This window comes from Onychomys torridus, chromosome 7 (genome assembly GCF_903995425.1).
Source record: "Onychomys torridus chromosome 7, mOncTor1.1, whole genome shotgun sequence".
Lineage (NCBI taxonomy): Eukaryota > Metazoa > Chordata > Mammalia > Rodentia > Cricetidae > Onychomys > Onychomys torridus.
The window spans coordinates 53316661-53331974 of record NC_050449.1 but is presented as its reverse complement, the minus strand read 5'-3'; the positions used below and the strand labels follow the sequence as shown (position 1 = coordinate 53331974).

At 36.5% G+C, this 15314-nt stretch overlaps 1 protein-coding gene across 8 annotated transcripts in view; it reads right to left on the bottom strand.

Moving 5' to 3' along the window:
• The window catches only part of Myo9a (myosin IXA), a 218134-nt gene that overhangs the window by 80650 nt on the left and 122170 nt on the right, over positions 1-15314 (bottom strand). For all 8 annotated transcript variants that reach the window (XM_036191772.1, XM_036191771.1, XM_036191773.1 and 5 more), the window contains 3 exons: positions 13952-14071; positions 7171-7246; positions 1190-1336 (listed from right to left, as the gene is read on the bottom strand). In XM_036191772.1, the coding sequence (XP_036047665.1) occupies positions 1190-1336; positions 7171-7246; positions 13952-14071 (343 nt within the window). The remainder of the gene's footprint in view (positions 1-1189; positions 1337-7170; positions 7247-13951; positions 14072-15314) is intronic.

Below are 15314 nucleotides of genomic sequence, written 5' to 3'. Positions count from 1 at the left end.
ACAATCTTCATTTTAGAAATTAAAATTTTTCTATCCATTTTTCCTACTCATCAACAAAAATTAACTTTTTTTTTTTTTTTAACCCCCTTCGGTTTTTCGAGACAGGATTTCTCTGTGTAGTTTTGGTACCTGTCCTGGATCTCGCTCTGTAAACAAGGCAGGCCTTTAAATCACAGAGATCCGCCTGGCTCTGCCCCCTGAGTGCTAGGATTATTAGGTGTGCACGGCACTGCCCAGCAATGATTAACTTCTTTATGACTTCAGAAAATGAGTAAATACAGCTCAATGCTTAGAACATTGGCTGAGAAGTTAAAAGGCCTATCAGGAATCTAAAGTTTTCCATCTACCAAAGTATAACTTCTCTAAACCTTAGTTTTACTATGATAGACTATAAAATGAAGATGGTAAAGACCATCTGTTTCTTAGCATCGTTGAGAGAATTAAGTGAGTCAGTATACACTTCCAGAGTACAGCAAGACTTACACAAATTAAGTATATTGACACTATTAAGCAATTACTTCAATAGCGATTCAGGACTCCAATTCAGGCAGACATCTAGTTTATGATACATGAAAAAATAAATGCTTGGGAAATGCCTGAAATAGATTAATGCTTTAGTTTAAAGGAACATCATGCATGGTTATCTCCATGTCCAAACCAGTTCCTTCATCAGGTAATGAAAGATAAGTTTTGTATGACACTACACATGCTATCATTCATCATATGCATGAGATTTCCCTGTCCAAGTGCTAGATCAAAAGAACAATAATCGTAGCAATGACAGGGAACACTAAAAAGAGATATTTTTTTTCTCTAGATGAAAATAAAATAATCATTCTGTGTAATTAATACATTTAACCTTTTAGGGGTTATGTTAGTGAACAGGGAAAACCGACACAGAAAATAAAGCAATGTTATCTATAATGCCTTAGACTCAGTTTTTAAAATTAAGTACATTTCAATCTTTTTCGTTTTCTTTTTCTTTTTCTTTTTTTTTGGAGCTGAGAATCAAACCCGGAGCCTTGCGCTTACTAGGCAAGTGCTCTACCACTAAGTTAAATTCCAAACCCCTCAATCTTTTTCAACCAAAATTATATCCATGAAAATAATACTTCATCTTTCATTATTTGTCAGTAAGAAAATTTACTAAAATACTCCTTTAAGAAGTCTATTACTAATCAGTACTGACGTGAGAATTCCATGAGCTCTTTCCAGGAGTTTGCTGCTTGCTGAATTAGCAAATATCCCATCTTTATCAAGCAAGGAAGTGTTGCTAGTTGGTAGTCTGCTTTGGCGAATGCCACTTCTGACATTCCAGGCAATATCATATGTATCACTGTGGGAAAAAAAATTAGTATAATTTGCTTAATTACCTCTATATTATTATATGAATATAAAATATATTATATTATAGATATGGAACATTAAAAGATTTCAATGCTAAGCAGCATAAAACGGTTTTATTACAATGACAAGCAATCAAGTGGGACCTCTCTGTCACTCAGAAAAAAAATTAGTGGATTCTATACAAATGTATAGGTAGATGAATACATCATATAGGTGACATCATTAACAGATTATTATACATAAGTTATATATTTTAATACATAATAGAATCTATGATGTCTTTATTTTAGAACTTTCAAAAGCTCCCAATGGGATTTATAATACTAACATGTCATATGATTCGATGTAATATCTAATTTCTTCCTGAGACATCTTATTCATAAACACACATGCTACTGACACATCAATCAAAAATATTAAGCTCTTGCTACAGATTGAACACTATTATCAGCACTAGTGGCATAGGAATGAACATACAATTATCAGTGATTATAGCACAATATTTAATGAAGGGCTTTCCAGGTAAAGATAGTAGATTTAAATCTCTTCAGAAGCCCATAAAAATATTAATAGTATTTTAATGGAATTAACACTTAAGAACAAAGAGCATAAGAACAATAGTGATGTATCTTTGCAATATGGGTGTCACATTTCTCAGCCTTTCATTGTTCTTTCTTTATGTGGACAAGAGGTGAAAGAGAAAGTCTCTAATTTGAACAACAGTATACATAGGTGAGGACCATAATATTCCACACAAATTAAGGATAATATTGAAAATAGAGGTACTCAGACTTTTCATCCAACTTCTCCAAGAATAGGAACAACTGAGATTATATAATCCAAGTACTCAGTAGGCATAAATTGTGGGGGAGAATTTAGCCAACTGAAAGTGAAACACACTGATATTTCAGGAAATGATTTCACATATCCAAACAGATACTGCTTAAATCCTAAACATGAATAGTTGATCAATACTCCACTAGACATCCAAGGAAAGCCCATAGTATAAAAATAAATCAGAACACAAAAACAAAAACAAACACACAAAACCTTGAAAGAAAACTGTTTAAGCATAAGGGGAGGGGCTATAAGTAATACTCTTAAGAGAAAGGAAAGAACCTTATAAATAATACTAAGAAAACAAACTTGAAAAACTTTTGAAATTAAGTACATTAGTAACATACATGAATACGGAGAATATATTCATTCACTAGTTTAAGGTAACTACTTGGTACCAACTACATGTCAATTTTTCTATCCTGCACATACAACATTAAATAACTGAACTAAAATCTTTACCATCATATGGTTTATAAGTATGAGGAAGGGCTGGAGAGATGGCTCAGAGGTTAAGAGCACTGACTGCTCTTCCAGAGGTCCTGAGTTCAATTCCCAGCAACCACATGGTGGATCACAACCATCTGTAATTCAATCTGGTGCCCTCTCCTGGCCTGCACACAGAACAGTATATACATAATAAATAAATAAACCTTTAAAAAAAAATAAGTATGAGGAGACTAATAACCATATAGGAAAACATCCTCTAGATCAAATAACCAGGTGAAGGAGAAAAACTACTAAACAAAATAAATATGATAAGCTTTTAAAATAGAGTAGTTAAGGACTGTCTCATGAATAAGGCTCAGATTAAATAAAGATGTCGAGTGTGGTACTACATACTGGTATGTAACCCCAAAACTGGGAAAAGTGAAGCAGGAGGTTAAGAATTACAGTCAGGCACAGTTACACTGAGAAGCTCAAAGACAACCTCTGTGTTATATAGGAAGACTGTCATTTGACAAATAATAGTTTAAATTAATTAAATAGCAAATAGAAGGAAATGAAGAAAATGAAGTAATTATCTGGTTAGAGAAAACAAACACAAAATCTCTGAAATGAGCATGTTATTGCTGAGTCTGAGATACAGTGAGAATGAGACCAGACCATGATATAATGTGCCTTTTTAGGCAGCCCAAGGATTTTGGCTTTTACTGGAATGAGGGATGAGAGAAAATCATCAAGATTTTAAATAAAACATTAACATGATTCATTTTATTTATAAAAACAATCATCTGCTACTGTATATGTACAGCTTTGGAGGCTGAGGACAAAACTTGATTTAGAATAATCCATGCAAAATATAATGACAGCTTGAACTGATGGGATGATATAAGAAGTTATGATAAAAATTCCCAAATATCATTTGAAGGCCAAGTTGACAAGGTTTGATGATGTAACAAATGTACATTGTATGAGAGAAATTATAGATCACTCTAAAATATATTTAAACCAGTAACAGCAGACTTAGAGGTTAAGAAATGAGCGGGGGGGGGGGGGGGGAGATGAACAAAACCAAAAAGAAACGGAAATCAAATAAAACAGAAGATCAAAGGAGGCCAAATGCTTTAGTAAAGACTGTCTGAAGCATGAGCACATGCAAGACTGGGATTATCACAGAAAAAGCTAAGAACCAGAAAACTGCACCTGAAAGAGTAAACAACAAAGCACATGACCAACAGTTTGTGGAATGAATACTATCTTCTTCTGTCTGGCATTTTTTTAATTATGTGTGTAAAAATTTAACCATAAAACTTCCAGTCAAAAGCCAAATATAGCTGTACACGTCTATAAATCATAGTATTTGGAAAGCTTAGGCAGGAGTATTACCTGAATTCAAGGCCAGTCTGGACTACATAGCAAGTTCCAGACTAGCCAGAATTACATAGCAAGTTCCAGACTAGCCAGAATTACATAGCAAGTTCCAGACTAGCCAGAATTACATAGCAAGTTCCAGACTAGCCAGAATTACATAACAAGTTCCAGTCTCAAACAAAATAAAAGAGAAAAGACAAGAAGAAAATATGAACAATGGTATAAAGTGAAGAAGCCTAAATAAGCAACAATTTAAAAAGTTAAAAGTATTTAATTCAAGTCTATCAGCTCATGAAGTATCATGATGATGCCAGACCTCACAACAAAGGCCTCTATATTTCAGTTACGTAAGAGACTGAGGCAGGAGGATCACAAGTTCAAAGCCTGACTGGGCTACTGCATGAGGTGAAGATCAGCTGGAGCAATTTAGTGTGATCCTGACTAAAACAAAGTAAAAAGACTGGAGATAGTGCTCAGTGTTGAGTACTGGCCTCACGTGAACAAGGCTCTAAATTCAACCTCTGGTACTGACCAGGGAAAAGTTATGGGAAGGAATTATTACCCATCTGGTGGCAGACAGGGAGCACCAGATATGTGTTTTCCCATATGAAACAACAATTGTACTAGTCAAACATACTCTATTAACACTATAGTAATCTCTCCATTTCTCCGAAAGGTCTGAAAATGGCAGTAACCAAATCCACCACAGTCTGTACTTACTTTATACATTTAAGTACTGTGGTGGTCTGAATAAGAATGGCCCTCATAGGTGCATATATTTGGATGCTTGTTCATCAGGGAGTGGCACTACTTGAAAAGGACTAGGAGGTGTGGCCTTGTAGGAGAAGTGTTAGGGGGTGGGGACGGGGGGTACACTTTGAGGTTTCTAAAGCCCAAGCCAGGCCCAGGGGCTTTCTCTCTTCCTACTCCCTGAAGATCCAGATATGGAACTCAAAACTACTTCTTCAGCAACAAGTCTACCTGCTTGCCACCATGCTTCCTGCCATGATGAAAATGGGATTATACCTCTGAAACTGTAAGCAAGCCCCAATTAATTGCTTTCTTTTATAAGAGTTGCTGTGGTCATGGTGTTTCTTCAAAGCAACAGAATACTACGACAAATATCTATGCCAACTTTCATTTCTAAATTAGCTACAGTAGGAATTAACAATATTAACTAATAATAAAATAGAATATTGGTAAGACTCAACATCATAAAAATGATGTCATCATAAGATAAAAAAATGGCACATAATTTAAAATTTGGGAAATTTTTATTTTTCAGAATTTCCTATTTAGTATTTTTGAGGCCACAGTCAACCATGAATAAATGAAAATTTAGAAAGCAAAAATAAATGAAAACATTTCTATTTTGGAAATCTGAGGTCTACTGATAGCTTATAACTTCCAGGAAAAGTTTTTTCTACTAAATCTCAACTAAGTCTGGTCATTTCATCTCTTAGAACAGCAGCAGCTATGTAGCCTCAGTTCATAGCCAACATGGGCCTAGATAACTTTCTCCTCCATATGTTATTTATATGCTGATAAATGCTTTAATCATTCAGGCAAAAATACAAATAGATGATGATCACTGTTGTATTTTCTACATTGTTGCAAATTCACTTCCCCTCCACTTGAGTAAATTCAGTGGACTTAAAAGGTAATCATTTTCTACTCCTGGCCTTCAACTTTCTCCTTTTCTGATTTGGAGAACTAGATAATAACAACTTACATATGTGCACAAAATTGGAAAATAACTGCATGTGTCCACAGAAAAGAATCATAAAATAGCTAAGAGGTTCTTAACATACCTTAAACAGATCTTGGGCACAGAAAAAGTCTATAGTTGAAAAAACAAGCAAACAGAAAGAGCAAAAGGAAAACAAACCAAGTCAAACAAAGAACAGATGACATGTGCGAAGGAAGAATGGTCAGATTTCCATTTACCACAATCTAATATTCAAATGCCCGCTACCTAACAACAACAACAAAAAAAAAAAAAAAAAGAGAAAAATCACACTCACACAAAAAGCACATACTCAGAATGCATGATCTACTCAGAGGAAAAAACAAGTCAAAAGGAACTATCTAGCAGGGTGGCGGCAGCGCACACCTTTAAATCCCAGCACTCAGGAGGCAGAGGCAGGTGAATCTCCTTGAGTTCGAGGTCAGCCTGGTCTACAGAGCAAAATCCAGGAAAGGCACAAAGCTACACAGAGAAATCCTGTCTCAAAAAATCAAAAAGAAAAGAAAAGAAAAGAAACAATCTGAAAAAGGTATCTTGGCAGATACACTAGTAAAAGCCATCAGAAACTAGTGTGGGGTGATTCAGGTCTGTATTCCCAACACTTAAGAGTTAGAAGGTCAGAAATTCAAGATCCTCCCTGGCTATATAGCAAGCTCTAGGCCAAGCTATACTATATGAGACACATCTCAAACAAACCAACAAGCAAACAGTCTAGAAATCCTAAGGTAGGACAGCAAGCTTGCTCAACAGGTTAAGGCACTTACTGTCAAGCCTGATTATGTCATTTGATAGCTGTGTCCCACATGGGTGAAGGAGAGAACCTGGTCCCCTAAGCTGTTCTCTGACTTTCAGACACATACTATGCATATTCCCACACCCCAGCAAACACAAAATAAATAAATGAATTTAAAAACAAAACGGTCTGAGGACAGGGGAGACAGATTAGTGGGTAAAGCACTTGCACAAGCCTAAGAACCTGAGCATAAAACCCACAACTAATGTAAAAACTGGATGTTATAACATAGGTCTATAATCCCAATATCCTATGCTAAGACACAAGGCAGAGACAGGAAAGTCTCCAGAAGCTTGTGAGCCAGCTAGCTTGATGCATACAGTAGTGAACAACAAAGAGACCCAGCCACCTCAAACAAAGTAAAATGCAAGAACTGATGCCACACATGTGCTATGATACATGTTCATTTTACCCTTATACACACAAGCATGCCCTAACACATTTGTCACAAATATACAAAAACATAAATCTGAGTAAGTGTGGTAGCACACACCTATAATCCCAACACTCAATCTGAGGCAGGAAAACCACAAGATGAAGGGCTGCCAGGCTGCACAGCAATATCCAAAATTACCAGTAAGACTGTTTGTTATTCATCTCATATTTCCTTGTAAACATATACCAAACTTACTGTTGATTTTTTTCATTTAAAGTGTTCATGCCCTGAAGATCAGAAAGAGGTGTTCTTGGGTTTTTGCGGGTTATACCTAAAAAAAAAAAGTAGAAAATTTGAAATGAGTGCACCTTCAAAATACTAAAAGAAAAAGAAAATTTCTAGAGACAAGCAAGAATTAATAAACTTAGTTTTTAAACATTTGATAAATGTCAGGAATTAAGAAAAGTTTTGCAACTATCACAACCACAACTTGATTAAATGAACATAAATAGGAAATACAATAGGAAATTCTTATTTATTTCATTTAAGCATTAAAATTAGGAAATATACAAGTAAATAGGCTGAAGACTAAATACAAAATTCACATAGACTCAAAACACTTCTAACATGACCACTTTGTATCACTTTTTGGCAACAAATATACTGCTGATATGTAACATATACTTCAGTGATTTATTGATCTTATAAAAAAAAAAGACACTGAAGATCAAAGAATGTTTCCTTATGGATATAAATATTTAAAAACAAAATTTTCTTATAGGCTCTGTAAATCCAAGGTCAATTTTATTATACACACACACACACACATAAATATTTAAGATACACTGGAAAGGAAGAAATATGCATCTTTACAGAAGACCTTTATGAAAAATGACAATCATAAAGAGAAAATCCTAAAGAAACTAATAAAATGTTAAATACATTCAGCAAAAATACAGGAAATTGATAAGTAGAGATTAATTCTATTTTTGTACAAACATAATAAATGATCAAAAATAAGTAATTCCATTTATAAAATCAAAATAATATAAACTTAACAGAAAGAGTCAAGATGTCTACCTTGAAAATTATAAAACACCACTAAAAGAAATCAAGAGCCAAATCAATGGGATAATATCCATGCTCATGATTAGAAAATGTATGTTCAAGATAGTAATGATTGTCAAATTAATCTATAGGGATACATCTTTGTACTATATATTAGGGTATCAGAATTATGAACTATTAAAAATGCTGTTTCTGCCGGGCGGTGACGGCACATGCCTTTAATCCCAGGGAGGCAGAGGCAGGCAGATCTCTGTGAGTTCGAGGCCAGCCTGGGCTACAGAGTGAGTTCCAGGACAGGCTCCAAAGCTATACAAAGAAACCCTGTCTGGAAAAACAAAAAAGAAAAAAAAATTCTGTTTCCCAGGCTGTGGTATGGTTTTTGTTCTCTTAATATTATTTGGAAAGCATTAAGTTTTCAATTTAGGGAACTCTAACTTACCACTTTCCTCTACCTTTACCTATTATTTATACATCCTAAGAAATCTCTGCCTGTTTTCATTTTCCTCAAGTTTTCTTACAAATTTAATGGCTTTGATCCTCAGATCAGCATGATTCATTTCAAGTCAAATGGATACCAAGTTGTTCTATGTCATTGGTTCATTGAGAATACTCCATTAAACTATCTCAGCACCTTGGTAGAAAATCAAACACACACACACACACACACACACACACACACACAGAGAGAGAGAGAGAGAGAGAGAGAGAGAGAGAGAGAGAGAGAGAGAGACAGAGACAGAGACAGAGACAGAGACAGAGACAGACAGAGAGAGAGAGAGAGACACATTTCTGGACTACTTATCTGGTTCACAGATTTCCTTTCTTCCTTCCTTCCTTCCTCCACTGTCTCTTCCTTTCATTTCTCTCCCTTTCTGCAATACCATGTATTGAACCAAGGGCTTTGAGTATGCTACACAAGTGCCCTGCCACAGAGCCACTGCCACAATTCCCAGGCCTCCGCAACACACACGCCCCACCCACCTTTTTGAGAAAAGTTCTAAGCTACTCAGGATGGCTTTTTACAATCCTCCTGTCCCAGTCTCCATATGAAGATGAGATTGTAAGTCTGCTACAAGGCCCATCTATTTCAATTTCAAAAACACAGAGAATTAGGACTTGCTGATCTAGGTAGTTCTAAGTCAGGGTCTCTAATTAAGTTTCACTCAAGCTGCCAAGCAAGACTGCAGTCAGTCATCCTGGGACTAGAAAGAAGGAAAATCGGGTTGGGGATTTAGCTTAGTGGTAGAGTGCTTGCCTTGCAAGCACAAGGCCCTGGGTTCGGTCCCCAGCTTAATAAAAAAAAAAAAGAAGGAAAATCCACTCTCAGGTTATCCAGACAAGCTGCTGAGGAAGTCCAGTTCCTTATTACCTATTGACTAAGGGCTCTGCTGGGACTCTGAATTGGGCCACTCACAGACAGTGGCTTCTCTGATAGGGATCTGAAAGCTAACAAAGGCACACCAGAGATGGGAATAGTAATCTATTCTAATACCAGAAGTGATATACCTACAGTGTACTTTTGTCATACAGACCCACTCTTGTAAAATGTGGGAGTGAACTGGCTGCCTCAAGATTTATAAACTTCTTTTTCCAAGTATTTGGGGTTAGAAATATTATAATTTTATATATTTATTAGGCATCCTATGAGAAAGTTAAATTCATGTTTTGGTACTAAGACAATGTTTTACATTTTTACCTTTCTCTACCAATACTCACATTAACTAATCCCTTTCAAATTTCTTTTGTATCTCTTGTTGTCATACTACTCTGTCTAGGACCCTGATTCCAAATAGCTATATGAAAATACCTTTACCTTGGTTTCAGGTATTTAGAGAAAGTCTGCTCTAAGATTTTTTTCATGCAAACCTTTTATAAATTGGGGACACTGTTTTCCACTCCTTAGCTGCCAAGTTTGAAAAGAAATGGGTGTAGAATTTTGGCAAACTTTTTTTTCATCTACTGAGATGATCACATACTTTTTCTTTTATAGATAGTTAACTTGATGGTTAACATGTTTTGAATCTTGACTGTCTGCCTAAGGCCAATGCATTAGAAATCTGGCTAATGGTTTAGCATGAGGTGGTGGAAATTTTTAAAGTAGTCGGCCCTGGTGGCAGTTATTGGGATCATTAATGGGATCACATGTACACAGTGATTCTGGGCCGACAACCTCTTTTTCTCCTTGCTTCCCAGCCTTGAAGTAATTTGTTCTACTACCTTCTCATCTCACAATATGCTGCCTCATCTAAGCCAACAGTATAGACATATTAGAGACTTCTTTACTATCGGTATCACTAATTTTTAGCTCTAGACATCACTTGCTTGCTTTTCCTTTTTAAAGGTCTAATATGTTCTTTTTCCTAGAGTCTTAAGGTGGAAGCTTCATTATTATTATTAATCATTATTTTAGAGCACTTTTTCTTAATCTAAGAATTTAAGAGTGGCTCCCTGAGACACAGACACTGCCTGCACCGACTGGACCAAGAGGTGAGTGACTGTTCTCACAGCTGGACAGCCCAGTCTCTAGGCCCTAGGCCCGGAGGCACACCCTGTGCCCCTTCACCCCCACCAGCTCACCAACAGATAAGGCTCCTGTGGGCAGGGCTCCCACCACCACCCAACATCTGACCCTGTAAACTACAAGTCTAGTGACAAGCCCCCAAACCCACCGATCCTCTACTACCTCAGCAGCTCTCTGAGACACAGACACCACCAGCACAATAGCATGAAGAGTGGCCCCTGGAGGCACTAACACCCTCTGCACCAATCGGATGAAGAGCAATCCCCAGAGGCACAGGCACTGCCTGCACTGATTGGAAGAAGAGTTTTAGATGCCAGTGCAAGAATACATTCAACAACAAGAGCAACCAGAACCTAAATGTTCTACTGTAACTGCAAGACTTGAACATCCCAATGTAGAAGAATAGGAAGAAAATAACATTAAAAATGACTATATAAAGATGATAGAGGCCTTTAAAGAGGAAATGAAAAATTCCCTTAAAGAAATTGAGGAAGGGGTTGGGAATTTAGCTCAGTGGTAGAGTGCTTGCCTAGCAAGCACAAGGCCCTGGGTTCGATCTTCAGCTCAAGAAAAAAAAAAAAAGAAATTGAGGAAAAGACAAACAAAAAATTGGAAGAAATCTATAAATCTCTTAAAGAAAACCAAGAAAAAGCAATCAAGCCAGGCAGTGGTGGCACACGCCTTTAATCCCAGCACTTGGGAGGCAGAGCCAGGTGGATCTCTGTGAGTTCAAGGCCAGCCTGGTCTACAAAGCGAGTTCCAGGACAGAAACCAAAACTACACAGAGAAACCCCGTCTTGGAAAAAAAAAAAAAAAAAAGGAAAAAGCAATCAAACAGGTGAAGGAAACAATTCAAGACTTGAAAACTGAAATAGAGGTTAAAAAGAAAACACAAACTGAGGGAATTCTGGAAATGGAAAATCTGGGTAAGCAAATAGGAACTATACATGCAAGCAGCTCCAGCAGAATGCAAGAGATGGAAGAGAGAATCTCAGGCGTTGAAGATACGATAGATGAAATAGATTCATCCATCAAATAAAATGCTAAATCCAAAAAATTCTTAACACAAAATATCCAGGAAATCTGGGACACTATGAAAAGACCAAACCTAAGAATAATAGGGATAGAAGAAAGACTACCAACTCAAAGGCACAGAAAATGCATTCAACAAAATCATAGAAGAAAACTATCAATCTAAAGAAGGAAATGCCTATGAAGATACAAGGAGCTTACAGAACACCAAATAAACTGGACTGCAACCAATGAATGGATAAGGAACATGTGATACATTTACACAATTGAATATTACTCAGCTGTAAAAAATAAAAAATAAAAACAATGACCTCATGAAATTTGCAGGCAAATGGATGGAACTAGAAAAAAATCATTCTGAGTGAGGTAACCCAGAACCAGAAAGACAAACATGGTATGTACTTGCTCATAAGTAGATATTAGGAGTGAAGTACAGGATAAATAAGCAACCTACAATCCACAGCCCTACAGAGTCCAGATAACAAAGAGGGCCCAAGGAGGGATGCATGGAAAGAGGAAACAGATGAGATCTCCTGGGTAAACCTGGAGGAAGGAGGATGGGAACTTGAGGGAGCAGGTTAGGAGGGCTTGGTACGGCAGGCGGGTTGGGGCTGGGACTGAGGGGGAGAGTAAAGAAAAAGATATTTTGATAGTGGGGACCACTTCGGGGTAGGGAGAAACCTGGTGCCAGGGAAACTCCCAGGAATCCACAAGGATGACCCCAGCTAGGCTCCTAACAATAGTGGAAAGGGTGCCTGAACTGGTCATCTACTATAATCAGATTGTTGACTACCCTAGTTGTTAACAGAGAGCCTTTATCCAGTTACTGATAGAAGCAGATGCAGAGATCCGAAGCTAAGCACTGGGAGGAGCTCCGGGAGTCCTCATGAAGAAAGGTAGGAAGGAATAAGAGGGGTCAACATCATGACATAAGAATCCACAAAGACAGCTACTTGACCACCTGGGAGCTCATGGATTCTGGACCAACAGTTAGAGAGCATGGCTAGGCCCTTTATGTGTGCGACAATTGTGTAGCTTGGTCTGCTTGTAAGGCTCCTAGCAGTGAGAACAGGACCTTTCCCTGGCGCTTAGTTGGCTTTTGGGAATCTGTTCTCCATGCTGGATTACATTGCCCAGCACTGATGCAGGGGAAGGAGCTCAGTCCTACCTCAACTTGATGTGCCATGCTATGTTCAAGCTCATGGGAGACCTGCCCCTTTCTGAATGGAGGTAGAGGAGGAGTGGATTGGGAGGGGAGTAGATGGGAGGAGAGGAGGGAGGGGAAACTGTGGTGATATATAAAATAAATGAAAAAAACTATTAAATAAAATAAATTTAAAAAAAGAAATAACAGCAATAATTAAGAATAAATTCTAAGGACATCTTTTTAAAATTACTTACCTTTGCTCTTCCTACAAGAAAAAAATTACAAATTTTTTCAAAATACATTATACATTTTCTTATACCAATACAGTGGAAAAAAGAACTCACCATATTTATTTTTAGCACTTCTAGTTATTATTTTACTAAGTAAAATTGTTATGGAATTTCAACTAAAAACTAATACAAGTAGTAACCTAAACCTGTGACAATTTATTAAATAAATAAAGCAGATATTTAGTAAATTTGGTCCACTATACACAAATAATTTAGTTTTCTGAAGAACTCATTTACTATCACATTAGGAATAAGCCCAATGTAATCACACACTAGACAAAAGAACCTATTTTCATGCAGACTAACAAAGAGCAAAGGAAGAAATGGAGACCAAGTGCATCTTTTATAGCAATTTTAAACAATAAACAAAAACGTATTCTGATTCTGTTATGCTTTATGCTAAACACTGATGTGGTGACTTATATCAGACATAGAAAGTCTCAATCAAGGGTTGTAACCAACTTAAATGGATCCTCCAGAGATTCCCAATTATAACACTGCTGATGCAGGATTCAAGTGTAAGCAAGTACAAAATTTAGCCAGACATGAGGAAACTTTGGGGCAGGTTGAATATTATGATTACTGTGATAATTTCATGAGTTTCTATATATGTAAGATTTACCAAATTGTTCTCTTCTATTTAACTTTAATTACATTTCAGTAAAATTTTCAAAGAGCAAATAGGAAAAAAAGTACTGTTCATTTTCATGATATGAACCAGATATTTCAAGGACAAAAATAGAAACCCATTCATTGATTGCAACCTAGATAACAGTGTGGTGACCATAGCCAACAGGACAGTCACCCACCTTAAAAACAAGTATATCACCAATTTCAAGAGAAAGCACTAGAGTCTGAGGAAAGGACTGTGAAGGTCATGTTGCCTATGCAATCTGCATGCCACCCTCATGAATGCTCTTGATTTCCATTTCCAAGTGGATGTGACAACACAAGGTTTATGAGGATGTGCAGCCTTACTGTACTTCTCTTCCTTGCACCTCTGCAGAATCTCTAAGCTCCTCTGGTGGACTGGGTGTTGGAGAAAGCTAAAACTATCCATACTTTTCAAAATTGCACATGGCGTTGTATCATCATGTCCTTAAGAAGCAAAACAAAACAAAACAAAAAAATGGAGAAAAGACATTATGTAAGCCCAAACCAATAAGAGAATCAAAGACAATGCTGCCAACTATCTTAATATGTTTTAAAATATCAAATAATATTAATGATTTTCCCCAGTTAACAAATAGGGAAAACAAGTATTCTTTTCAAATATCTAAAATGTTTATTTTATTAATCAAAGTATTCTGAGCTAATATCATATTAAAACTCTAGATTAAAGTAAAGAATTAGGAACACCTCAAACAATTTGTATGATTGGTTGTTCTTCAAAAACTATTCCCTTCTGAAATATCTTTAGTACATAGCTGGCAACATTGATAGAATCCGAGAGAAATTATACCCAAACAATTTACAAAAAAATTGAACATTTCTTTTACAAATCTGGCAATCAACCACACTTGTAAATATTCTGTCAAGTGCGTGATAAGTGTAGGTAGTAAAGCACAAAAGAGCAGGGACCCGAGTAGCACTTTTGTTATTTATAATCTGAAGAAACAGCTGGAGAATCTATACCTCACCACTGGAAAGGGAGATAAAAAGTGAATTACTAGCAGGAAAGAGAAGAGATAGGATTTAAGTAATGACCAAAGCCCCAGATGAGTGCTAACCAGTGACTCATTCTAGCAATAAGGCATTGGGGATGGGGGGGGGGGCAGCTTCAATACCATAAATATTAGCAAGAAATTGATTTAAGGTAGAATTCAGAGTTTCCATTTTTCAGAAGAGATGAAGTCTGAATGTCATTCACTCAGATTACCTTAAGAGTTAGGGAATAATGATTACATTTAACAATTCTGCCTCTGTACATGTAAACTGTATAATTTAGGAACAAATTAAGTGACACATAATGAACTGAAGGTCCATTAGTATCCATTATACAGCTAGGAATGGAACTCAATATTATAAATTACAAATAGTTCTCAAGGTAAGTCATTTTAAAGCTCAAAGAAAGACTAATTCAAAACCTGTTGCAGAGTATTTTTTTCATTTCAATGAAATTCCCTAAGCTAGATTTCTAAATTCAGAGACTATTATCTACACTTAGCAGAGAAAACACAATCTTATTAATCATCAGATAGACATAAAAATAGGCTTTTTAAAGGATGAATTTTATCAAATGGAGCTAGAGAAATGGGTCAGCCATTAAACGGTAGGCTCACAACCAGAGACCAGGGGCCTCGAACCAGACCAACGACTCTTAGCAATGAACACTTGCAAG